Below are 27,720 nucleotides of genomic sequence, written 5' to 3'. Positions count from 1 at the left end.
GAGAAAGGAAGAGGAGGGGGGAAGAGAGAGAGAGAGAGAGAGAGTGAGCAAGAGACCCAGCCTCAGCCTCTATTGTGATTCGCAGGCAGGGGGATTCAGATAAAAAAACAGCTTTTTCCCAGCCACGGACGCAACACTGGTCACTGCCGTAGAATCGCCCCAAACAGCCCCAAAAATGGAGGAAGACATGGATGAGGGACAGACCCAGAAAGGTAAAAAATGCATTTTTCTCTTTTTCTTCTCCTTTTTCATCATCTGTCTTTGTAGATACACTTGTTTACCTTTGGGTCTGTCTAATCCGCCTGTGCTGCCTCTATTGTGTCTGAGCCTGTGGATTATAGAATGAGGTTACAACAATATACGGATATGGGCTTATAAAGTATTACTTATTTTATTCATTTTTGAATAAAATTGCATTGAATTTGCATAGTTTTTTTTTTAACCTCTGCAGTTTGCATTCAGTGCATGCTTGCAAATCATAACACATAATGATGTATCACAGTGATTGATGTCAAGAAATTTTTATTTTCTTTATTATTTATTTATTTTTTGTAACACCAAATGCACTGTGTTGGTGTAAATCACACTGCTGCTTAACATGTAGATAAAAAAAATCAATATTTGTCACAGAAGGTGTGATTTAGCGCTGGTTTGGTGAAGGGGCGTGTGCAGGCGGTGGATGCTGTGCGTGTGCACAGAGAGAGAGAGTGAACGCTCTGAGGGTTGTCTTTGTTTGCTGCGCATTTCCAACCGTCTCTCTCTGAAGGCTTTTTGAGACTGAAAGAATGAGAGAATGAACGTTCAATTCTACTTCATTTGTCTGCATTTCCATCTTTTCCCTCTTGCCTTGGTGACGGCAGCGCTTGTTTGACTGAAGACTGAAGCTGTGCTGTTTATTACAGCTCCATATGTGGGGCGTCGAGGCTTTTGTGGCCAGTGCACTGAGCTCTGTATGGGCATGTTTACATTCAGCCAGGAAATATTTAGATATTTTACACATTCTACATATTTTTCAGACCTCTTTCTTTCTAACATGGACATTTTTATTGTAATAAAAAAGGGTGTAGTAAAATAGAACTGATGTCTGCACATCTCTTTCTTCTGGTCTTTATGTACTGCTCTCTCGTCCTCCCTCTCTCTCTCTCTTTCTCTCTCTCTCTCTCTCTCTCTCTCCATCTCCATGTTTTTCTGTTCTCCCACTGAAAGCAATGCATGATGGGCAGGAGAACAGCCAGTTGCCATGACAGTGGCCATGTCCTTCTCATACACAGTAGGCTCAGTGTGTATGTATACATATATACATATATATATATATATATATATATATGGTGAGAGAGAGACGGCAGTGATATATATATATATATATATATATATATATATATATATATATATATATATATATACAATTATTTATTCACTTAGTTTAACATATTGGGGAAAAAGTCATAAAATAAGGTGCCATAATTTTCCACCCAATATGTTAAATTCAACAAAACAGTGCATTAAAATGTGCAGAATTGTGTTCTCTGTGGAGGGTGTGTTAACTTATTTACACTTAGAAAATTAACAAACGCCGTTTCAAACAGGGGAGCCCAAACTTTTGCATATGACTATAATTACGACTGTAAGTCATTTTGCCTCTTTTCTATTGGTCCACTTATCATGAAATTCTGACACAATGTGAAAAGCAGTTTGCATATTCAAATAAATTCTGCAAAACCAGAATTTCTTTACATATGCAGAACTGGCCAAAAGTTGTTTTAGGCACCTGATGAGCTATTTAATTGGGCAGTAAGCATTTACTTGCTCAACAAAACACTAATGTTAGAATAAATGCCAATAACTTTAATACCATATGTGATTTCATGCTTGTCAATGTGTTTGTTTTCCCATTTTTTCAAAACCTCTTCCATGTTGCAGCCCAGTGTTAATGGTCACTCTCACTGTGGGTTGACAGTGTGGTGATGTTCTCAGGGTGGAGTGATTCTAGTTTGTTGCTATTGCATTTCTATGGATGCATTCCTCATGAAATTGTCTGACAGTGTGAACAGCTGCCAAGCTCAAATAATGTAGGAAAATAAAGATCACAAAAAATGCAGATACATGTTTCTCTTTGGACAGCAATGATATATTAAGGTCTAAATGTCTTATTATTTACAGCATTATCTGAAGTGTGGCGGTGTAGTGTATCTGTAACTGAGGCGTATGGTGGGAGGGGCAGGGTTTTAAGTATGCTGATTTTTCCTTGTAGTGCAAGAAAACTGTGTTCTGGTTTCTCTATCATGGCTGACAGAGTAGCCTTGCTGAGTCTGTTGGCTCCATCAAATCTTCACACATCTGCATTAAAAATTCATCCAGCAAAGCCTCCAGAAGCCCATTAGCAGCAGTGCTAGCACCTAGCTAATGCTTACAGTGAGGAGCTATGAGACGAGTGTTACTAAAAACTCACTAGACACAACACCTGCGGGGAGAGGCCTAAATATGGTAGTAGGCTAGCATAGGCTAGAAAAATATTCAAATTTATTTGTGATACAAATGTCTGAAATCACATTAAGTCTTACTTAACAACTTACCAAACGTGATTGCATGCCATTGCATGATACTAATTGCTAGCTGCCATTATAAGGTTTTAGTGCTTGTTAGCGACATTAGCTTCATAGCTCCAGTGTAAAAACAAAGGAAGCAAACATGCAAAATTGTCTAGATTTAATTTTTTTGATTAACTATGTGATGGGAAAATGTTTCAGAAAGCATTTGTTAAAATTACAGGCGACTAGCTTGTGAAATCACTTTGTTTTTGTGGATTTCTTTACTGAGGCCTTCTTCTCCATCCGCTAAAACTACTGTTATCTCTTTCCTGCTGTTTCCTCTTTTTCCTTCCTCTGGAAAGCTTTAGTCATGGAGAACCATGGTATTCTCTCAAGATTTGAAGCTGCTTAGATGCTTCACTTGTGTACTGTAGAGGGACAGTGGCAGGCCAGCTGTTGAGCCTGAGGGAAAACAGCTTTCTGACTCTGTGAAGGAACCCAGCACTGCTAACACTGCATCAGCACACAGCAGGGGCTTCGCTTTCTCCTTATGAGTCATTACTGGAAGTCAAAAGCACTCACACACTCCTTATATAGCCACATGGAGCTCAGGGTTTGGAGTAAGAGTGGGTGATATGAGAAAAATATACCATCATTACACTTTAAGATATTTCATAATGAATGTGCAAGTTAACTCAAGTTAAAACTATGAGTATAATGGTTAATAATAACAGGCCCCAATAAAAACATTAATAGGCAACACCATCTGAATTATTAACCATTTACTTAGAGCCATACAAGTACCTAAATCACTGTAAATGCTTTTTTGTAAGTGTTTTATATTTAAGTGCAATAAGTGATAATGTATATCTTTAGAAATACATTATAAAGTAATTTTAAAATAGGGGTCCAATTAATGACTATTAATGTGTAAAAAAATAATCAGTTTTGTTTAAGTATGGAAAAGAAAAATATACAAGGAAGGCACAAGAGAAATGATCATCTCTGAAACTGGTAACTTAACAGTAGAAGGAAGAAGATGGTAAGGGCAGCGTTCATATGGCTACGTAAGACTCTCATGACAATTGACATAAACCTGCACAAACATTCATAATGTCTCATTCCATCAGGTGTCAGTGTTCATGAAGGCTGCTTTTGTTCATTTTCTGTGTCATTTCATCTCAGCAAGTGTTATGTGGGGAATAAGCGTTTATTAATGTCTATATAGGTTCATGTCAGTTGTCTTAAAAGGCTTATGTAGGTGTCATGTAGCCTTATGAGCACTGCCCTTCCCCAAAAAGGTTCTACACTGTACTGTTTACTTAAAGGGGACATATTATGCTTTTCCACTTTTCCTGTTTCCTTTAGTGTGTTCTAATCTTTTGTGCATGTAAACAGTCTGCAAAGTCACACAGCTCAAAGTTGACTCAAGAAGGAGAAACTCTCTGAATAGAGATGTACAATATGAGGAAAATAATGTTTTTTTGGAACACTGAAGCATGTAAATCTATTCTAGTAAAGCCCAAAAACAAAGTTATGAACACTGAAAACGAGCATAATAGGTCTCTTTTAAAATACGCAATTTTACTCCAAGTACTTTTGGATTGTTACTAATAATCCATGCAATGAAAAGTTCACACAATGTAAGGGGAGCTGATGTTTCCCACTGGTGCAAAAAATCTGAACTGAAAAGAATAAATTTACAAAGATCAGTATATGTATGACTCCATAGCTAAAGATCAACAATACTGTTTAGATATGATAGATAGAATTTGATTAACATCGCACACATTTAGCTGTTGCCATATTTTCAACATACCAGTGGTTAGTGCGGCAATGATCATTTGCACAGTGTTAGTTAATAAAGCATCCTGACAGATCAAATATAGCCATAGTGACTTGTGAGCTTCATGGCTGTATTAACAACATCAACAGAAAAGAAAATGCTGTGAGCTTTTATAGCGTCCAGACTGTCCAACGCCATCGAGGCTGGAGAGCCGAAACAGCCAAGGAGAAATCTTTGGATAGTAAGAATAAACAGCAAAAACATTAGCTAGACCGATAGATGAAGGAATGAATTCTGCAGTCTTTATCATTTTCGAATGACATTGATAAATCACTTTTGCAAGCTAACGATTTATTTCTAAATCTCTTCCACTTTAACTCCACGGTGAATGCAGTTAATGGCAGAATGTTAGCAGGTCTCATGCTAGCTTAAGCTAATGTCAGGCTAACACTGATTAACCCCGTGAAACACAGATATGCAGCTGTTACTCACTTTTGCGATGACGACAGCGTTTGATATTGTAGATGATGTATAGACAGACTGAATAATTCTACAATTCTATTGTTTTGTATGCTTTTATCGTCTGTGATGTGTACGATGTTGCAATATATATGGTAAATCGTAGTGTATGTCTAGATATGTTATTGAGGGCAATAACGCATAAGCAGGGCTCAAAGACAACTTATTGATTTGGTACCAATCAACACCTCCAAACAAACTGACTTTTTCCTTATATCTTGATTTGAAAGCCGTAGCCAGCATTAACTGCTCACATATTACACTGATGAATATCAGCAATATGGCCGTGGGACGCTCCTTCCAGGTTTGATGCATTTTATCTATACTGGATAATACATTTATAACCTGGCAGCATTTAGTAACTCTTCCCTGACAGTGATACAGCTATAAAAGCCAGAACAGGTGTTGCGGTTCTTCTACTGACCCAAGCCATAAAAATGCAATAGCTGCTAAATGATGTACGGTGGGAATTAGCAAAGGTATTTAACCCTCGTGGACGGCTCCAAGTGCCGGGGGCAGTGCAGACTGAGTCGAAACGAGGGAAGGGAGGAGAACGGCCTCATGGGAGAGCGGTCATTTCATTAGCCCTCGTGGTTATTGTGTTAGAGAGCATTAGACCATTAGAGCTCGACCGCTGCACCTCCTCACTCCCTTATTTATGAGCTTGTCTGTAAATTCCTCTGATCTGCGGTGGGAGAGTGGAGCTATCGACCTGCCGTGAGGTTACACACAGCTTATGTCTGCCAGCTGGACCTTTATCTATCCAGATTGACTGGACTGGCTAACAGCGCCCAGAGTCCCTGCTTATAGACAAGTGCCTCTAATATACATGGACAATGAATGATTCTGATTCTGATTTTAGTCTGACCTGGTCAAATTTCTAATGGAGATTAAAGAATATGGAGAACGAAACTGATACTGAATTTTGGTTCTGATTTGAGTTTTGGTCTAGAGAAATTCTTAACCTTATTAATGTAAAAGGAGAATTGATTCTAATTTTGTTCTGGCCTGGCCAAATTCCTGATATGTATTAAAGTAGATGATGAATAAACTTGATTCTGATTGGGGTTCTGATTGTGATTTGTATTCTGGTTGGGGGAAATTCCTAATTCTTATTCATGTATATGGAGAATAAAATTGATTCTAATTCTGAATTGGATTCCAAGTTGGATATAAACATTAATGTAAATAGAAAATAAAACTGATTCTGATTCTGTTGTGGCTTGGCCAAATTCTGAATACACAGTAATGTGTATAGTGATTAAACTTGATTCTGATTGTGATTCTGATTTGGGTTATGGTCTAGTGAAATGCCTAATACATATGAATGTATATAGAGAATAAAATTGATTCTAATTCTAATTTTGATTCTAATTTTGATTCATTAATGGTCTAGACAAATTCCTAATCTTTATAAATATATCACTATTTCCAGAACAAAACCTCGTATCTCCAAAATGATAACTTTACAGGAGAAGCCAAAAATCTCTGAGAATAAAACTGATACTAATTCTGATTCTGATTCTGTGTTGGCCTGTATATCAACAATAAACCTAATTCTGAATCTTTATTTGGTTGTATTCTGGTCTGGACAAATTCCTAATACATTTTCAAGTGTATGTTGCATAAACATGATCTTGATTCTGATTTAGATTAATTTCTGGCCTGGCAAAATGTCTAATCTTATTATACACATGCATATTCCTAATACATATACATATTATATAAGGCAAATAAACTTGACTCTGATTGTGATTTTTATTCTGATTATGTTTCTCTTCTGCCTGGCATATCCTGTGAATAAAGTTGATTCTGATTCTGTTCTGGCTTGAATGCCTTACACATGATAATGTATATGGAGGATAAACTATGATTTTGTTTCTGTGCTTAGTCAGAACAGAATCAGAATCACATACATTCCCCATATATCTGGAGTTTGTATCAGTGTTTGGTTACGACCACATTCAAGACTTCAATTCACACGATTCACACGACCACATGCATGCATGTATATAAGTAAAGGTAAGAGTTATCTTGGTGAATGTTAATGGGATTGTGCATGTCCATTTATAAGGGAAAAGTGGCCAATAGAGGATTCAGTACAGGCTGCGAAAGATGTGTGAAGCAGAGAGCTTTTTGGCTGGTGGGAGAAAGTCTGTGTGATTTATTTGGGGGAAATCTGTAGAACAGGACAAGCGTGAGAAAAGAAGCAGTGCTGAAAAATGTGCTCTGTTTGAATGTTTACATAATTTTAGCGTGAATATTACCATTCCGTCTTTCTGTTTACTTACTTTTGCCTTTAAAATGTGTGATGTAATATATTTTATTCATGTGTAAATGATGGAAATCAGTGCATCACTTTCTTCTAGCTTCTTCTTTTGAAACAAAAGATTTATCATGTAAATGTAGTATGTGAGCATTTTATATATATATATATATATATATATATATATATATATATATATATATATATATATATGTGTGTGTGTGTTCACTGTCCTTACAGTCCAAATACGGATACTAAGCTGCAAAAACAGCCCATTTTGAATATACTCTTTTTGTGATGTCACAAAAACCAAGACATTTACAAAAACCCGCCTGTTCAATCTACAGCAGTTTAGCCCCACCCATTCAAACTGAAGTCATAAGGAGTGTTTCAGCCTCCACTCCCTTTAAGTGGGCACAGCCAATCAGAACAGAGCTCATTTAAATCTATCAGTCCTGAAGGCCCAGTAACAAATGCAACATGTAAAAAGTCATTTTGGTGCTTAAATCTTAATATAAGTCATATGTAGACCTTGGTGGATAATACAAGGCAAGAACAATGCAGAATAAAGACTCTTTAATGTTTATAATGGCAGGTTTCCTCTACTATGACTTACACTTGCACGCTTATGAGGAAATTACACTTGCACATGTGGATGTTACTTTCAAAAACATTTTCATGTTTTCCAGCTCTTTGTTTTCCATCCTGGGCCCCTCTCCCATTGTCAAACCCCCACGATATCAGCAAAGGAGCACTGAGGTTCCACCAATTGTCTCCCGAAGCTGGGTCAGTGTTATTAGAGGGCAACGTGAAGAGCACATTGTTCTGGCTTTTGTTTCAAACCGACCTAATGGCCATGAACTCTGAAATATCAGAGGGTGGAACAGGTGCTCAAGAAGTTAAAATGTCACTTTAATCCTGTACACATCTGGGACGCTTTAGACCCTCACGCACACATGCACATTTGTTTTGGTACGATGCCGGCACCTGGGCTCATAACTGTGCTGCATCTCCCTGTTATGAGAACATTTAATGATGAATGAACAAACTGAAATGGCCCAAAATTACCTTGAATAAAATCTTCTTATTTTAACGTGCATAAAAGTTTAATTAAAGAAGATACAAGATTCAAGATTACAACAATATTGATAATAAATGGACTTGCATGTGACTGTATGTGACTATAGAATGAGGAACAATACACAGTAAGGTAAACAATAAGGTTTCAGGCTAGATTATAAATAGAATGATATTAAAAGAGCCACATATCTGTGGAATGTATCTGTGTGATGTACAGACCAATAGAAATACTCCAAAACTGATTTGAATACATTTTAAAGGCCTGTATCTTGCATTCATCTTGCATTATATTCATTTATTTGTAGATGGACATTTATTAATGCATCTGGTTTTTGTGACATCACAAAAACAATGAATTCAAAATGGGATTCCACCTGCAGAGTGAATGAAACTTACTGAAACTTTAATAATGTTTACCAAGTACAACAAAGTCTTTTTCTTCATAAAAAGTAAGGAAAATATTTTTTTTTATGATATGAGCTCTTTAAAGCGTTATTTTTTTTCTCCTTCTTATGTAAAGTTACAATTTTGAAGATACAGCAAAGATGATATATTGTAATATAGTCAATATTAGTAAATAATATGCAAATAGAATAGAAACAAATAGATAAGCATATATATTCCACCAGTGTTTAGGTTACAGCAGGGGGGATGGGAGGTGATGTAGTGCGTGTGGGGTTTCTAGCGTTTTCCGAGCTGGGCTGAGCTGTGTTTCGCCCCTGAGCACTAATCCCTGTAAAAGCAACAACATTCAGCACGTTTGCCGCTGAATTTGTTGACACACGGTGCTGAAAGTGGGTCACTGAGCGCGCTCAGATGCGCCAGGCCTGCGCCTCCGTAACCACAGCAACCGCACGGGTTGATTAGGCGAGGATGCGAGGAGACGCAGGGCGGGGCTGTGTGAAAGCATCCTGAGGCCCTGTATGGAGCAGTACACTGCCCAACCACACCAACAAAGCTGAGTGCTTAATGCTGAGTGATTTAGTGGGAACCTACATTAAATGACACATCACAATAAATCGACAAACATTTACTCACATCAAAATATTGTTGCAGTAGTAAAGAATAGTTTGGTGAAAAAATCACATTTAGACAATTTTCCACTAACCTCAGATGTAGTCGATCAGCTGAGACATGTTTAGTGCCCAAATTTTGCTCCTTTATTTTAGCGCTGAAGCTACGAGGCTAACATCGCTAACACTAGTCAATAGTCACACAAATCCTTTCTGTAAAACTTCTCTACACCCATTCAAAATGCATCCCGTGCTTCATTAAGTTGGTGCAGGCTTGTCAATGTGGTCTAGGACACAATGTGACTTATTGTCAGCTAGAGCTATCAGGCTAACATTGCTAACACTAAAAGTCAATAGTCACCCAAATTTTTTTCCGCAAAACTTCTCTTAACCTGCTCAAACCACATCCTGATCTTCATTAAGGTGGTGCAGGCTTGTCGATGTGGTTTAGGACACAGTACGACTTATTGTGAGCTTTACAAATGAACAAAACTCTTGTTTCATTTCATAAACAAATGTTAATCTTAAGTTTTTAAAGATATATGGGCAACACTTGAAGTTTGCTACGTAACATTGACATAACCATGTCATAAACATGTCTTAGCAGGTGCTGTCATGACAGATTATGCTTAATAATATATCAGTTTTACCAAAAACCTTTTTGAAAATGGTTTTGAAAATCTGCTATTGTTATAATGTCAAGCTTGTAACAAAAGCAGAACCCTTTTTTGCGATTTATAGAGCCATTTTCAAAAGGTTCTGTATAGAACTATACACAGCACATTCATTTAAGCATGAAATGGTTCTATATAGGGCTCTGTATATATATATGTATATATATATATATGTGTATATATATATATATATATATATATATATATATATATATATATATATATATATATACTTAAAAGGAACAATTGCCTTTACTAAAGAACGCTTGTGTGTAATTAGCCATCATGGTATCAAACGTGATGACATCTGTCATGACAATTAATGTTAATGGTCACATGACACTGTTATATTACTGGACACAATCTGTCATGACAGCATATGACATCTGCTATGACATGTTTATGACATGTCAATGTTATGTAGCAGAGGTAAAGTAAAGTGTTACGTGATAAGTCAGAATTCGGCACAACACCTGTTGTCTAAATTAGCTACCTTTTTTCATTTTTATAGGTCATAGTAAGTCAGGCTTTGTTCTAAACCACATCAACAAGTCTGCTTGTCAGGGTGACTACTGATTTCAAGTGTTTGTTAGCAGTGTTAGCCTTGCAGCTCCTGTGCTAAGCTAAAGAAGCAAACTTCAGCTACCAAACTTGTCCTAACTGACTGATGATATCTGGGCTAAGTGAAAAATTGTGTTCATTTGATTTTTGGCCAATCCTTTCCTTTAACCCAAATATAGTTGAGCCAAGAGATGTGTCTAATGTTAGCTTTGAGGCTAATATTCACTGCTTTTTGGAATCACTTACCAATAATACTTGTTTAGCATTAAATTATATAGTGTAGATTGAAATATTATAAACTACACACCAAAAGGTGAGCTGATGGCTTCAAATATTCTGAGAACAACAAAGAGATGAAAAGGTAAAACTGTTACCATTTTACCATTTCATATTACTATGAATAGTTTGATTGGCGAGATTTGGTCACTGCTTTTTAAATATGACGCATTTTGGATATACATTTTTATTATAATACTATTCCTGCTTTTCCTTTTTATGGATTATTATGGAATCATCTGTACCTACAAATTTCTTTACAGCTTCCTACAGATTATATGATATTATTATCATTTATACCATTTTATATCATGTCAATTCATATTATTTAAAATAGTGATTCTAATCTTTTGAACAGTAGTGTAGCTAGCAAGCATTGGAAGCTTATACCCCACCAATTAACTTGGTACTAACTGCATGCCTAAATCGTCACACACCTCAAACTGTGTAGAGATGTTCAGTATCTCTAACAGACTTGATTATTTGGTTTCTGACTCAATGTTATCTATAAACTTAAGTGTGGTTTAAGGGTGAGGGCATGATTATTTAGGCATGCAGTTAGCACGATGCTAACTGGTGGGGTATAACGCTGCTGTCGGAACAAAACCTCGTATCTCCATTTTTGCCAGTTTTCAGTTTTTGACATAATTTGAAAATGCCTGTTGGCCATTATATTGTGTTGAAATTTCATGATGAATGGACCAAAAGAAACGGCCAGAATGACTCGGAAAAAAGTCTGGTTCCATTGACTTACATTAAAAGTAAAGTAGGTTTTTTCTTTCTCCTGTAATGTTACCATTTTGGAGACACAAGGTTTTGTTCGTGGTAAGCTCCATTACTGATTAGACTAAAAAAGCAAGCTTCAGACAACAAACATGTCTTGGTGCATTGGCTACATTTGAGTTGGTGGGGGTGCAGGTTGGGTGGGGGTGCAGGTTGGGTGGGGGGGGGGTGATTTGTTGCCAAACTATTGCTTTAAAGTGTTTTCAAAGTGTTTTTCCCTCTTTTACTGCATTGTTCTCTCTATCTTTGGCTTACTCTCTCCCTCAGACTGAGATAATCAAAGATTTCCTCTCTCTCTCCTTTCACCTTCCATCTGCCTCTCTCTCTCTATCTCCATCCTCTCTCTTTCTCCATCCAGACTGGTAGGTTAGGATTAGTTTAAGCGCTTGTTCTGAGCCCTTTTGTCTTGACCGTGCTCTTGGGGTGCTTTGTGAAAAAGCTTTCTTCTGGCCACGTCTGGACTGCAGACTGACTAGGCGGTCACAGTGACCCCAACGTCTAGTTGATGAACTTTTACAGATCTGCGGTTATTATTGTCATTTCGCTACATTTGATTTATATTATGTCATTAAAATCCTTAAAATTGCTCTCTGCCAGGATTATTACAACTGGATTACAAATGAGAAAATTTTAATTTAGCAAGTGTTATTAATATTTATTATGTAAATATATAAATGTGTATTTGTATAATGCACATTTGACATAGATATAGTCGCTGTCAGAACAAAACCTTGCATCTCTATGGAAAGTCAGTTTTAAGAAGGAAAAAAGTTCATAACTTTTAGTGTAAACTAATGTAAGAAGATTTAAAATTTTATTCTAAGCCACTTCAGAGCCTTTTTGTTGTTCTGCTGTTTTCAAATTATGTCCAAAAATAAAAAAAGGCAAAAATGAAAATGCGAGGTTTTGTTCCGACAGCAGCAATATATTCATTATATATTTGTGACTAACACTAAGCATCACAAAATGAAATTTCATTGTCTAATCACAATATGATCCACTCCCTTCTGTATAAATAAAGGCATATAATTACATGAATATTCATATAGTTAGATAATAAATTACATGTACATTCTTTATGAAGAGGTTCTATTTTACACCTTCTGAATTTGTTCCAATGCCAAACAATGACAAAACACAAATCAGGTCTGGACTAAAAGTTTAGAATCTGCTCTTTCCACACAATTTATCTGCCTGTTTCAGTGACATATAAGTTTGAAGTAATGAAACAAAATGTAAAAAGAGGCGATTCTCTCTGTATAGGCCAAGGGGGGCCTGGGGGGATTAATTGGGGGGATGGGTGAGGTGAAAGCTGTCAGACGGACAGATGGAGGGCCGTGTGGGGGTGGGGGGGTCAGTGGGTTTGGGGCGTCTCCTCGATGCCGCTTTTGTTTATATTGTTTGGGGCAGGGACTCCATTTACATTTGCTTTTCTTCTGGGGTTTCAGCCGGACGGTCCAGGAGTCCTGACCAGTGATTTGGAAACAAACTCCACTTGGCATTTCTTTCTTTTGCAACTGTTTTTAAGTAGAATAGTATCAGCAAACTGATAATGTCTTTTGTTTGTGGATGCTGAGGCTTAGCATGCATTAATTTCCCCCAATCATAAAAATCAATAAAAGGTTAGAGAAATATTAACAGTGATGCGTTTCTGCTGCTTTGCATCTATATCATATACAGCTTTATTAGTCAAACCTAGTCAAATATGCACCCTGGTCACTACCAGATGCATTTATAATGGCAAGAAATGAACTAATATATGACATCAGGCTGATGTTTAGGTGGATTTAATGAATATTAATTAGCCACTGTCGTGATTCATTTGATTGACCTCGTTCCATAGGGTCTGAGAGAGGTAATGAACATGAACGTGGAAATCCCGTCATCCAGCTGGCCTGAAAATTTGCTCTGAATTGAAAGGGCAGTGACTGTCCTGCCTAAATATAGCAGTGTAAAGCATCTGTCCCATCACCGTCCACTGAACACAAACGTAACATGCGTTAATAATGTATGGCCACGCTGGGGTGTGTGTGCCAGCCTGCTGCTGAATTATGAATGAAACATCAGACTGCTTTTTACTCAATTTACAGCTCAGAGCATTTTCAATAAGCAGCTCCAGTAGACGCAGCTCACTGTAAGAGTAGTGAAGCACAAAACAGCAGAGAAATGACAACTACAGTAACTTCAGCTTGTTCACAATAACCAGCTCATCAGCTAAGATAGATAGATAGATAGATAGATAGATAGATAGATGGATAGATAGATAGATAGATAGATAGATAGATAGATAGATAGATAGATAGATAGATAGATAGATAGATGTAAGGACAGATGGATAGATGTACTGAATATTTACGTATTATTTAAGCTGTGATAGTTATTAACCAAATTTTATTAACTTTCATTAATTACAGCATATAAGAATGCACAGTGTGAGTGGTCAGATTTGTCACCATGAAGAGCCAGATTTTGTGCATATTCTCATCCTGCAGAGCCACCCACTGCTGTTCCTATGACAACAGGTTGGTCTCTGGCCAGCATCTCTCAACGGTCATTTTAAAGGTTTATAGCATCATTATTGCTCCCTTACGCTGCTACACATTCGGCTATAACTCAAATTCAAAGCCCCATTAACACCAGACAGGGCCGATTGCCTCCTTAAAGCCCTCAATACTGATGCACTTCATCTTCTGCTTCAGTTTTTGTGAACTGCTTGATGGTTTTTATTGTTGTAAGTAATTTTATGTACTGAAACTGTCTAATTCCATTGCTAGATGATTGTAACAGGAATATTCCTGTAAAGAATAAGGAAGCAAAATGTCCACAGGCTTGTTAAACAGTCTGATATATTCTTACGACAGTCTGATAATGAGATATATTATATGTGTTGAGTAGATTTCACTTTCTGAGATATACAGTGTATACAGTATATACAGACTGTCAATCAACAGTACTGTGCAAAAGTTAGAGACCCCCTTATTTATTTCATTTCCAGTCAAAACAGCCATTAAGTGCGTTTTTCACTATCAGGAAAAAAAAGCAGAAAACATATTAAACAGAAATGCAGACAGAAAAGTTTCAACAACTAACTCTAATCTCAGATGTTTGAGTCACTCTTTTCCTTCACTCCAGCTTCCATTCTTTTCAGGAGACTCACTTTCAGTTTCTCAAAGAAATCTGCAGACACACCTCCAAAGTTCAGTCTTAGAAGTTGGTTGATCATTTTCTCAAGTAATCCAAGCACATTCAGTGATGTTGAGGTCTGGACTCTGGGATGGACAGCTTCTTTGTTTGATGTGTTTGTCTCCTTTTCTCAGTGAGGCTTCTTGACAACCACACATCCTTTCAGACCCATAGCGCTGAGTTGTTTTCTCACAGTGGGAGGATGGACAGAAACAGAAACACCTGTGGATTGTTAGATTCTTATAAATTCAATTTCAAAATGAGATATATTGGATGACTTCACTTCTCAAGAGAGCACTGGGCCTCATTCACCAAACGTTTCTTCTTAAATGTGTTCTTGAGAAAGGTCCTAAGAGCACAGAACTGTTCTCACCTTCATGCTCTTGACTGTGGGTAGATTCTGTTCTTACCTAAGAACAAATCCCAAATAAGAAAACATTGCTGAATGTCAGAATCTTTGTAAAAAGTGCATAAATGGGTTTTAAGAAGAAATTTCTTCTTAGGAACAGTTTGTGAATGAGGCCCAATGCTTTTTGCAGTGTAGCTGTGTTCATAAAGCATACAATGAATTCATTACACATAGCAATGTATTTCAAATCAAGAAATGAAGGGACTCTAATTTATGTCAAAATATTAGAGTTGAAATAAAAAGCAGCAACACTCGCTCACACACTAACTCTGCTCATCCCTGTGTGGACGAAGCTCTGTTGCTGTGGTGATATTTTGTTATTCCAGTCAGGGAGGAGGCTGAAGTGAAGCTGACTGGACACTGCTGAGAAAAACCAATACACACACACAGACACATTCACTGTTGTTCACTGTTGCATTCATTCTCATTGTGTATGAATAGGAATGAATCTGTCTGTCTGTCTGTCTCTCTGCCTATCTATACACGATTATTGTTTATGTATTTTCAGCTGAGCAAAGTCTGAAGTATATCTCTCTCTCTCTCTCTCCTCAGGATGTATGGAGTGTTGTGTGAAGTGTTTGCGGGGAATCCCGTATCCGTCCCTGATCGCCACCATCCTGCTGTACGCCGGTGTGGCACTTTTCTGCGGTTGTGGTCATGAAGCTCTGTCTGGCACGGTCACCATCCTGCAGAATTATTTTGAGGTGATCAGAGCACCCGGAGACTCCCTGGATGTTTTCACCATGTGAGCGCCCCCTTCTGGCAAAATCTACACCTCCCACACACAGTCTATAAATATCTATCAACATCTGCCTGTATTTATCAGTGTCTGTGTAAGCAGAGCCTCCTTAACTGTGTTTGTTCATTAGTGTGGCGGAAAAACACTCTGCTTACCATCACGTATCAACTGGTTTCAGTGTTGCTATACGAGTACGAGTAAATGAGCACAGTATCAGCTCAATACCCAATACCAGTATGACTATAGACTAGTTATGACTTTATAGACTGCTGGTAAAAATCCCATTCAACCTAATGAGAAACTGTAGAACAGACTCAGTTTGTATCACTATACCTACATTTAGAGCCAGTTATTCATTCAACCTAATGAGAAACTGTAGAACAGACTTTTAGCTTGTAGTGTAAATTTCTGCAAATATGTACTCTTACCTGTATCTAACTCTTCTGTGCTGTATCTGCAGGATCGACATCATTAAGTATGTGATTTACGGAATCGCCTCGGCTTTCTTCGTATATGGCATCCTGCTGATGGTGGAGGGTTTCTTCACCAGCAGAGCCATTAAGGACCTGTACGGGGACTTCAAAATCACCACCTGCGGGCGCTGCGTCAGTGCATGGGTACGGGACAGTTAAGAACGATGTGTCTTATTTTAGAAGTATCCTTGTATATTTTATCTGTAGCAGTGAATTATCTTCATGGATGATTTAGTATTGATCTATATTGTCTTCTACAGGAGATAGACAGATAGATAGATAGATAGATAGATAGATAGATAAAAGTGCTGAGCTACCTAGTCAGGGTGATCTTAATGCTTTTGCTATTCGCTATACTTTCCTCCAGTTCATCATGCTGACGTACATCTTCATGCTGGCCTGGCTCGGAGTGACGGCCTTCACCGCTCTGCCCGTCTTCATGTACTTCAACATCTGGACCATCTGCCAGAACACCACGGTGCTGGAAGGAGCCAGTCTGTGCCTGGACCCACGCCAGTTTGGTGAGCAGCGTCTAAAAATATTAAACCTGAAGACTGATAATCCTGGGGCTTTCCAACACAACAATACACTCAGTACCAGCAGTTCAGCCATGATGTCATTACATTATCACGGTATTTCCTCTCTTTGTAGCCATTTCTAAAGCCTGCATTATGAATAGATGTTATTAATAGAGTTTTTTTTTACCCTTAACCCCTTAAAATCTCAGGCTTATTACATACTAAGGCTTATTATTCAGTAACTGCAGTGCAAACTCACTGGGCTATTGTTTGGTTGTAGAAGTGTGTAATAATACTTTGGGCCCACTGGCAGACTCTGGCTACTTAAGAGGCTAAGCTGCAGTCAGACTAGACGTTTACAGTTCATGTTTCTTTGCGAAACGTGATTAAATGCAGATGATTTAAAAACAACTCCTCAATTTTGGTAGTTTGAACTTGCTAACCCTTAACAGTAAAAACCACTGACTTAAGCTAGAGACTCGGGACTTAGCTAGACCTTCGGTTTGGGCCACAAATATCAAAACTCAGAAACAGATACCTCTTAGATAGCACTAATTTCTACTAGCCCCCCTATGAGATTTTGAATTATATGTTAGCTGTAAGCTGATGCTGGAGCACATAAACATTAGTCCTTCCAGATCAAGCACATACATTTGAAGTTAGTAAAAGTCATTCCATATATTTTGTTTGAAGCTTGTAACAGACATTAACATAACATGAGCTTGTATGTATCAGTTTTACAGTGACTCTTTCAGTGAAGAGTTCTGGTGTAGAGCTGAAGCCACTATTTTCCATTCCTAACAACTAACCCAAACCTGCTTAGACTATGACTCATATTCACAGTCAGTGACATATCTAGAACTTCCAGAAGGACTAGATTGATATTTTTTCTATCAAAATTGGCTAATCAAAACATGACATGGTTACTCCGTCACTTCCTAATTATGTTGATCATTAATTTAAGGTGTAAGATCTTCAGTCCAGCTCCTGAAGTCCTAAACAATGGATTAGCTCACTTGGCTGAATCTAGCTAGATGCCACAGAGAAAACAACTCTTTTGCTTCCAACCAAAGCTTAACAATGACATAAGAGTGTTATTACAACACCTACAGAGTTTAAATACAACATGTATGATGATGCAATAAAATGAAAATGAACAAAAAATTACAGACATGTATTTATTAGTGCCTAAAAATCATTAGGCCTTCTCTGAATGCTTCGATGGCCTTCAGGGCTCCCTAAAGATACCGTGCAAGCTAGGACATATATGACTGCCTCTATTTTATGTATTACATTTATAGTGAAGTTGATAAATAATGATATGTTTTATACATTTAACGCTTATTGCATTTTGGTTCTTTAATGCTGCTAACTATATTTGTACTACTGGTCAATAAAATTCACCAAATTTGACCTTCCATTCTGTTCATAAAAAATGTAAAGGATACATTTTCTTTTTACAAAACAAATTGTACACACACACAAAAAAAAAAAAACTTTGGTTAAATTCATATCATAATAAAATATCTCCTCTTCTACTTCCAAACACTAACGTGGTCTGGATTGAAAGATTAGAATCTGCTTTTTCGCACAATCACTCCACTTGCTCCAATGAGTTAGAAATAATTAATATAGTTACAGCATGATTTTTTTTACAGCTGGTTGTTCTTGCCGGATGGTCTGACTGCCTCTGTTGTGGTTTTCAGGCGTAGTGACCATTGGAGAGGAGAAGTCAGTGTGTACAGGAACAGATAAATTCTCTAACATGTGTACCTCGAAAGAGGTGAGTTTTCCCATTTAAGATCCCTCCATGATTTAGACACTAAAATAAACAAAGAAAGATTTAAAGGGTTGACATACTTGTTTCCTCAGCTGGATATGACCTTCCACCTGTTTGTGTGTGCACTGGCCGGCGCTGGAGCTGCAGTAATCGCCATGGTGAGAAAATCTACACATTTACTATACAGCAGGATTAGTGTTATAAACTCATGTTCTCATTTAACTTCATCAGACTGGCCATTGTTCTTTATTGTATTTGGAGTGTTTTATTTTTTTCCCTTGTGTTGTAACTAATATCTCCTGTACTAATGTATAGGAGCATTTGCTGAGGTTGTTTATGGACTAATATCTTTTATTCTAGGATATAGGAGAGTTTATTGAGGTCATTTTGGACTAATATCTCATACTCTAGTTTATAGTAAGCATTGATTGACTTTGTTTATGGACTAATATTTCCTATTCTAGTGTATAATAAGCATTTATTGAGTCTGATTATTATCATATTCCAGTGTACAGGAGTGTTTATTGAGGTTGTTTATGAACTAATAAACTCATTTTAATATATAATAAACATCATATAGGCTGAGGCTGAGAATAATATCATATTCTTCTGTGTAGGAGTGTTTACTGAGATCATTTATGGACCAATACCTCCTGTTCTAGTGTAATGGAGATTTTATTGAGGTTTATGGACTAATATCTCCTATTCTAGCATATTGGAGTATTTTTGAGATCATTTATGAAGTAATGTCACATATTCTAATGTGGGAGCATTTATTAAGGTTGTTTATGGACAAATATCTTCTGTTACAGTCTATAAAAGTGTTTATTGAGTGTCTATTATGGACTAATATCTCTTATTTTAGGGTATAGGATCATTTATTGAGGTTGTTTATAAACTAATATCTCCCATTCTAGTATAGAAGATATGCAAAAGTAGAAATATCTGACAGGGTTAAAAAGATTTGTTTTTAGGATTAGGAGTAATATTTATGGGTTAATTCTCACTAATCTAAGTGACTGTCACTAAGTTACCATCAATAAATATTGATGTAGATGATACATTTTAATTTTGCTGTAATGGGACATATGTTTATTTGGGTTTGTCAAAATTGTGACTACAACAAAATGGCTGAACTGTTCTCTATGCGGTTCTGCATGAGGATGCCAGGATGGAGCTATGAGTCACCATTGTGGCCTTCTCTAGGCATTCTGGGAAAATGAGTTCTTGTTTATCAGGTTGAATAAGCAGCCCTGCCTTCCCAGTCAGTTCTGTGCTGAGAGCTGATTGGTGGGGTGGGAGGGGTCTTGGTGCTCTGAAGACATCACTCGCTCTCGATCTTTCCCCCGCACTCATTTCCCTGTCTTACTCCTCCTCTTCATCTGCTCCGCTTTTCCTTTATCACTCTTCCTCTCCCTCTTTTCCTCTCTCTCTTCTTTTTTCTCTCTTCACTTTCACTGTCTATCTTCTTCACTTTCTCTTTTCCATCCTCTCTCTTTGCTTTGATTCTTAACTTTTTTTATCTCTCTCATCTTCTTTCTCTCCTTCCCTTTTTGAATTTCTCCCTCTCTTCACCTCTCTCTGTTCCTTTCTTCCCTTCTCCCTCTATCTCTCTCTTTTTCCCTCTCACTATCTCTTTCCCTCTCACACCCACACCATCTTTTCCACTTTTCCTCTCACTCTCTCTTCTCTCTTTTCCTTCTTGTCTTTCTCTTTCTTTCCTTATCTCTATCTTCTTTCTTTCTTTTTCTTTCCCCCTCTCTCTTTTGCTTTCCCTCTTTCTTTTTTCCATCTTTCTTCCTTTTCCTGTCTCCTCCTCCCTCTCTCCATCTCTCCCTCTTTGCGCTCTCTCAGAGAGAGAGACAGAGAGAGAGATGCTGGGTATATCATATAGTTGCTATGGAAACTGGAGGAAGAAAGGCCTGGAGCTTGTTGCAAACATCACTCAGTAATTTGTGAGAAGCCATTTTCTGAGAGAGAGTGAGAGAGAGAGAGAGTGTGTGAGAGAGAGAGAGAGAGAGAGGGGGGTAGAGAGAGAATAAGGCATGATGGTGCAAATGGCAGAAATTTTAAAAAGCTGAAAGGGAAGGCTGTCCATCTTTCAGTGCTAATGTGGAGGAAGAGTGGGGTGTGGCCTTGTTCACATAATCATGAATACATTTGCATAATATTACTCTGATATATACAAGAATATTACCTATGACTACAGTTTGGGCACCTTTGGTCACACAACATAATCTGTTGATTCTCTGATTGCTAATAAATATTTATATTGATTATAAAATATTTCTATAATAAACATAATGCAAGAAACATACATGTCTTTCTCAGAAGTCTGCATATTTAAAAAGAATTTCTTTTGCACAGGCAAGTTGCAGGTTTTTGCAAGTTTTAACTTCCAGTTGTGTAGAGGTGTTGAACAAAGCATCTTTTGACATTCGACCAGGGGTGCGCAAACTTTTGCAAAAAAGACTGTATGGCAGCTGTTTTTCTCTTTGAATTCATATTTCAAGTGCACACATTGCACAATGCATTCCAGGTTTTGCTTATGAAGCGGAACATCAGGAAACAGTCAGTAAAGCTGCTGTGAGGTCACTCATTCACATTAATAATTCATATTTACTTTATAATTAATACTGATTGATCTATATTCACATCTATCAGATTGATCCATATGATTGATAGATTTATGTGACTGATACTTTTCCTTTGTCGTGAAGTTCACAATAAAGAAATATCAGTACAAACATGATATTGTGCTGTATGTGTGACATTCTGTATTTTGCGCGATGTTGTGCTGGTGCGTCTAGTGGTCTTAATTCATAGGAATGTAATGAACAGTCTGCCTGTGTAGACAGTCTGTGTGGAGGAATCAGATTTATGAAGTCATTGTGTTGGAGTTGAAGGTGTGGATGAAGTTGAAATCCCCCCACTGCGCTACAACACTGCCCCCTGCTGGAACCAGAGCTAATTTTAGTGCTGCCCACTGACGTCACCCAGTCTCAGCAAACCTGGCAGAGCTTATAAACAGGTGGCAAAGAAAAGGACAAGAAGGACTAGGCGTGGTGTAAAAAAAATGACTTACACTTTATAATATGATTTTATTAACATTACATTGTAATTCTAAATGTTAAATGATAGCAGAGAAGGTCCAGTGGGAACATGTATTGTGTACCATACAGGACAGTGTTAGAATATTTGACATTTATATGCATTATCTATCTATCTATCTATCTATCTATCTATCTATCAATCTATATATATATATATATATATATATATATATATATATATACATATATGTGTGTGTTTGCATATATTTGTATATAATAATAATAATAATAATAATAATAATAATAATAATCTTGTACTAATTATGTTAAATAAATAAAAATAGATTTTTTATGTGTGTATGCTACCAGTGAGTCCATTTTTTACATTTAGAGCTTAAGGCCTCTGAATAAAAGTTGTTTCTAAGACATACATAATTAAATTCACATTTGTGCATTAATCATGTCCAAAATGAAAAACATGATAATAAATAAATAAGTTAGAATAAATAAGTTAATTAGTGTAATAGCTGTCCTTGTTAATGTGTTTCAACCAATCAGGTGCTTTGTGATGAGGGAGGGTGGAGTCTAAATAGCTTTATTATTAACAGAGTAATAAGCTAAATATATACAAAATCATCATTTATATGGTACTTTCTATTGGGAGGTATCTGTCCCAAACCCGAACCCCTAAATTTACATGTCTGAAAATAATACTTTATAAAATAATACTTCTTTGGTATTTTTTTTCGATGTTGTTGTTTTTAAACCTCTTTTTTTAAGTAACGTTGAAAGATTTAGATTTATCATGAGCTTAATTGAAAATAAAATGCTGTCCCACGTTTTCATGTCACTGCTGAAAGTTTTAGTCTGTAGGCGGAGCATTTTAGAGCAGGAAGTGGGGCTGCATTCCAGTCCCTCATGGCCACATGGTGAGAGGTTAGAGCCCATTGTTTAGAAGTCATCAGTGAAAATCAGTGTGGAACAATAAGAATTGTCATATTTTCTGCAGTTGATGTGTTTTAATGAAAAATATGATAATTTTATGTGTGTATAGCTGTTCAAAGCTGTGTTTGCTGGTCATGTACTGGCTGCGTTTTTGAGTTCTGCTTAAGATGAGCTAAAAATGTCACTACCGAAACAGTCACTACTGAAACATTTGGTAAAGTTTAGGTAGTTTTATGATTTGTTTTAATAAAATAAACATAATTAAGGTAAAGACTCACTTAATGTGAAAGGATTTTAGTCTAAAATCCAAGATCAGTTAAAAGTCCAATATGTGTTTTCAGCTCTGATTATAAGCCAGTTCGATAGAATGACCTGTAAATGTATATATTCATATTTAAGTCTAAAATATAACTGAGTCTAATATAACATCTGTTTCAGATCCATTATCTGATGGTGCTCTCCGCTAACTGGGCCTACGTGAAGGACGCATGTAAGATGCAGAAATATGAGGACTGCAAGTCCAAGGAGGAGCAGGAGCTTCACGACATCCACTCCACGCGCTCCAAAGAGCGCCTCAACGCCTACACATAAAACAGGAGGAGCGGGAGAGGACCCTCAGTGCTCTCACTTCCTTTATAGGGGGAGTTTCGGCGCTGGTGCTGTCCAACAGGAGTGTCACATGACCAACCCCATGGCCAACCCCTTACCTCTGGCACAAGCATTATTATTATTATTATTATTATTATTATTGTTATTATTATTATTATTATTATTATTATCTTCTTTACTAATACTATGTAGAAGTAGCTGTAGTGTTGTAGTTTTTTACAGTATTGTATGTTTTTTTATTTTCTCAAAGATCGTGCAGGTTCATTTATTTTTCATTTATTGTTTGACATCAGTCACAGTAAAACTTTATGCAAGTTTATTTTTTCTGTTTTGTTTTGAAAAACATCAGTATTCACGTCCTCCTTATTCAACGGGTCGGTTGTGGGGTGTAAAGCACATTTTTTCATGTGTGTTTGTGATCTCATTTTCAAGTACTTCACACATGAATGAAAAAATTGGAAAAGAAACATTTTTTTTTCTTTTTTGATATTTTTTTTTATTGACTTATTTTTTAAATCAGTGAAAGATTTTTGGCCCGGACGTAGCAGATCGCTCGTCGATCCTGCACTATTTTGGAAACAGAAGTAAGAAAAAGAAAAAAAATCAAAAAAAGAAAGACAAAACGAATAAGAAATGTACCATAAAGTGTTTATTTATTATTTTTCTACAGATATCATTGCATAGTGAGTAAGAGAAAATGGTTATAAGTTGCTTGCTGTGTTTGTCCTGTTTTCCTGGGACGCACAGCCTGCCAGTTTTGGGGCATTGTTATCTTCTTCAGAGGGAGAATAAATAGTGCTTATGCATTGCTCCTATTGGGTGGAGTGTCAACAGCTCAAGTCTATTAAACGAATACTTCAGCGTTTTTCAACCTAAACTCTGTTTTACATATCTATAGCATATTGTCAGTTATATCAGATAATAATCCCTGTGCGTAGCAAAAAATGAAAATAAAGCTGTTGACTCAAAACCTTAAAATGGAAGTCAACAGGCAGATGCTGGGCCACATTTATAATGTAGTCAAAGAGCAGATGCTCAGCCACACTCATGATGGAAGTCAATTGGGTGATGCTGACCCACAATGGGCAGTCAATGGGCACATGCTTAAGCATATTTACAATGGAAGTCAATGGGCAGATGCTTCTGCATACTTACAATGGAAGTCAATGAGCGGACACTTAACCATACTTTCAATGGAAGTCAAGGGGCATATCCTGAGACACACATATAATGGAAGTCAATGGGCAGATGCTGAGCCACACTTGTAATAGAAGTCAGTGGGCAGATGCTGAGCCACATTCATAATGGAAGCCAAAGGCATCTGTCCATATAAGTGTGCTGAAACATCTGCTAATTGATTTCCACTGTAAGTGTGCTGAAGTATCTGCCCACTGACTTCCATTTAAAGTGTGGTTCCATATCTGCCCACTGACCTCCATTTTAAGTGTGGTTCCACATCTGCCCATTGACTTCCATTATATATGCATCTTAGCATCTGCCCATTTACATCCATTGTAAGTAGGTAGAAACATCTGCCCACTGACTTCCATTGTAAAAGTGCTTCTATTATTGGTATATTTCAAGACACCAGGTCTTCTGTGCTTTTCTAAGTAGTAAGTACAGAGACATGCATTGAAAGTATTGTCCAGGGTAAGCGACTGTCAGCTATGGATAGAGCAGGTAGGGATTAGGTTGAAAAACGCTGGCGTATGCCTTTGAAAGCTAACTCCTTCTTGAGTAATAATGCAACAAGTTCTGTACTGGCTGACTGCCACACATGCATAAGCCTACAGTGTTATTATCCCCACTTTTATTTTCCTACAGATAATAGATACAGGTAAGTAGACCGTCCTTTTTTGTTGGTTTGTTTTTTTTAAAATCACATTTTTTGTCTTGCTTTTGTAAATAGTCATTCTGTAAATGTATACATGTACCGTATGTAAGCACTTCGATTTCAGGTGAATCAAAAATGACATTCCATGTTAGTGAATGAGGGGTGGGGGTGATGGAGGAGGAGGAGGAGGAGGAGGAGGAGGAGGAGGAGGGGATGATGTCCTTTAAAGGAAAAAAAGAAGAAGAAGAGAAAACAATTCAGGCGATGTGTTTGTGGTCACATTTTTTGGGTGATTTGTTTTTAAGGGGGGAATATCACAACAGAATCAGATATTAAAGAGGTTCTATTACCTTGACGACAGTAAACATGTCACATGTTGTCTTGCAAGTCATTATACTATTGAGACTATGGACAAAGGAGGTGTCTTATCATTCTTTTTCAATGCCTGGCAAGTCATGTTCTGTCAGTGTTTCTAAGAGCTAGTTTCGTGCACTTATATTTGACCATTTTGTGAGCTCTTTCTCAGTGTAAGTGCATTGGGATTTCAGCTGGCCAGTTGGATCCCGCTGTAACGTTAGGTAAAGACTGTGAATTCTAGGTGTTATTTGTGGCATGGTCATGCATTTAGTGGTAATCGTTTTTACTGGATCCAAAAGATGAATTTAAAAGAAAAAAATACTGAAAAAAATGCTTTCATTTCACCTTTTTATGAGTTTGTTTCCTGCAACTGTCTAGCTGGGTCATCCCCTACTCTCCCGATGTGCAGTAATAATTGGACCCCTATGCTGACTGCATTGCTCTGAATCTCCTGCTGTTCGATGGTAGTGTTTGATTTGTAACTGTTTAGTTTGTGGTGAACTCTATAACTGCCCTCAGTCCATTCTCAGCCCTGTTCCTCTGTTGCTTTCTCAAACCCTATCCCCTTCTCTCTCTCTCTCTCTGTCTCTCTCTCTCTCTCTCTCTCTCTCTCTCTCTGTCTCTCTCTCTGTCTCTCTCTCTCTCTCTCTCTCCTTGTATTAGTCTTTTGTACACTCACTAAAGAATGCTTAGTAGCAGGCTGTACCATGATTCTGTTTTGTACATAAATGTGCCAACCGCTTGACAGTGGCTTTTCTGATCTGTAGGGACAAACTGCTTGCATAAATAAATACACTGGTGTACTTGTTAATAAATACTCTCTTGCTTGTGGTCATTTTAATGGTGGAAACTTATTATTATGCAAACAAAGCTTTTAGACCTCCAATTTGTGCCCAATTATTTTGTTTCTCAGATGCATAGTGTATTGTGGCATCAGCGTACAGTAAGACAGAGGGGAGGAAATGATTCCTCTATGAGAAGAGCTCTTACAGGCACATACAAAACTGAACTCGCAGAAGAGGTCACCACTAGCCATACACTTCACCCTCATGGTGACCACCAAAACACACCAAACTAAACCCACTCCCTAACACGGAACACCCACACCCACTAGCCACAAGATGTCACCTTTGCCATGACCAACACTGAACATAAACACTATCTAAACTCGCACGCTGACACAAAATTCACAACAGATATACACACTTTAGACTAATAAACAACAACATTAACAACAATTATAACAATAAGTTCATTTTTAGGAGTGCACGCACCTATCATGAGCATCTGCTTGCGCTATCCCACTTCTGACACCACTGTAGCATAGAGTAAGACACAGGGAAAGATTGATGGAAGGGAAGATTCCACCATAAGAAATACTCTTGATTCAACACCAGAAAGGCACATACAAAGCAGTGAACTCGCAGGAGAGGTCACCACTATCCATACACTTTGTCCTCTTGGTGACCACCAACCCACACTAAACTAAACCCACTCCCCAACACAGAACACCCACACCCCTAGACACAATAAAGCACAAATAACACACATCTTTACACTAACAAACAATGGCATTTAAACAACATTAAAATCCTTTTAAATTTTTATACCAGTATTTTTACAGTGCACCTGTCCAGGGTGTATCCTGCCTTCTGCCCAATGACAGCTGGGATAGACTCCAGCACCCCACCGCGACCCAGAAGGATAAGCGGTTTAGATGATGTGCATGTGTGTGTATTTTTACAGTGCAGTATTTTTAAACCAAAAGTCTGAGACGACATTAAAATTTGTTTTATTTTCATTTAAACCTAAAAATAAGAACCAGAATCTTTTAAAATTTGAAAAAAGGTAAAGCAAAGTGGAGTTATGAAGAAGAAATGTTTGACATCCTGCACTATTGCTACCTCACTATTCAAACTGAACCAAATTTGTGAGATTTTTGTACAAAAAGGTTAGATTTGTCTGATCTCTGCAGGGAAGCTCATGTTCAGATGACTCTCAGGTGAAGAGAGTCCAAATACTAAGAAATTCTGAAATTTATGTAAACATTCAAAGATTCTACTTTTTGCTGAGGTTGTTATGCTGATAATATCATTTCTAATGAAAAAATGTATTAAAAAAAAGTAGTGCAAAGTAGAAGCATTTTCACTATTGCTCTCAGGCATTTGGAATTAACTGTATAGTGCAGTCGGGTACAAATGTTGAAATTACTCCTGGTAAAATTTTATTGATATTTTTGAAAAATTCCAAGTACAATTTTTATTTACTAACTGAGTTTAACACACTGGAAAACATAAAATATAAAATGTGCCATAACTTTTGCATAGGACACAT

At 37.3% G+C, this 27,720-nt stretch overlaps 1 protein-coding gene across 1 annotated transcript; it reads left to right on the top strand.

Moving 5' to 3' along the window:
- gpm6aa (glycoprotein M6Aa) lies at positions 1-26,201 on the top strand. Its single transcript, XM_036569281.1, has 7 exons — positions 1-212; positions 15,631-15,823; positions 16,278-16,434; positions 16,658-16,811; positions 18,515-18,591; positions 18,681-18,746; positions 23,025-26,201. The coding sequence occupies exons 1-7, from the start codon at positions 176-178 to the stop codon at positions 23,175-23,177; spliced, it is 837 nt and encodes a 278-aa protein (XP_036425174.1). The 5' UTR covers positions 1-175; the 3' UTR covers positions 23,178-26,201.
- The last annotated feature ends 1,519 nt before the right edge of the window (positions 26,202-27,720 follow it).

Source organism: Colossoma macropomum, unplaced genomic scaffold, assembly GCF_904425465.1.
Source record: "Colossoma macropomum unplaced genomic scaffold, Colossoma_macropomum, whole genome shotgun sequence".
In the NCBI taxonomy this organism is placed as follows: Eukaryota; Metazoa; Chordata; class Actinopteri; order Characiformes; family Serrasalmidae; genus Colossoma; species Colossoma macropomum.
The sequence above is the reverse complement of the archived record's forward strand: the minus strand, read 5'-3'. Positions and strand labels throughout refer to the sequence as shown.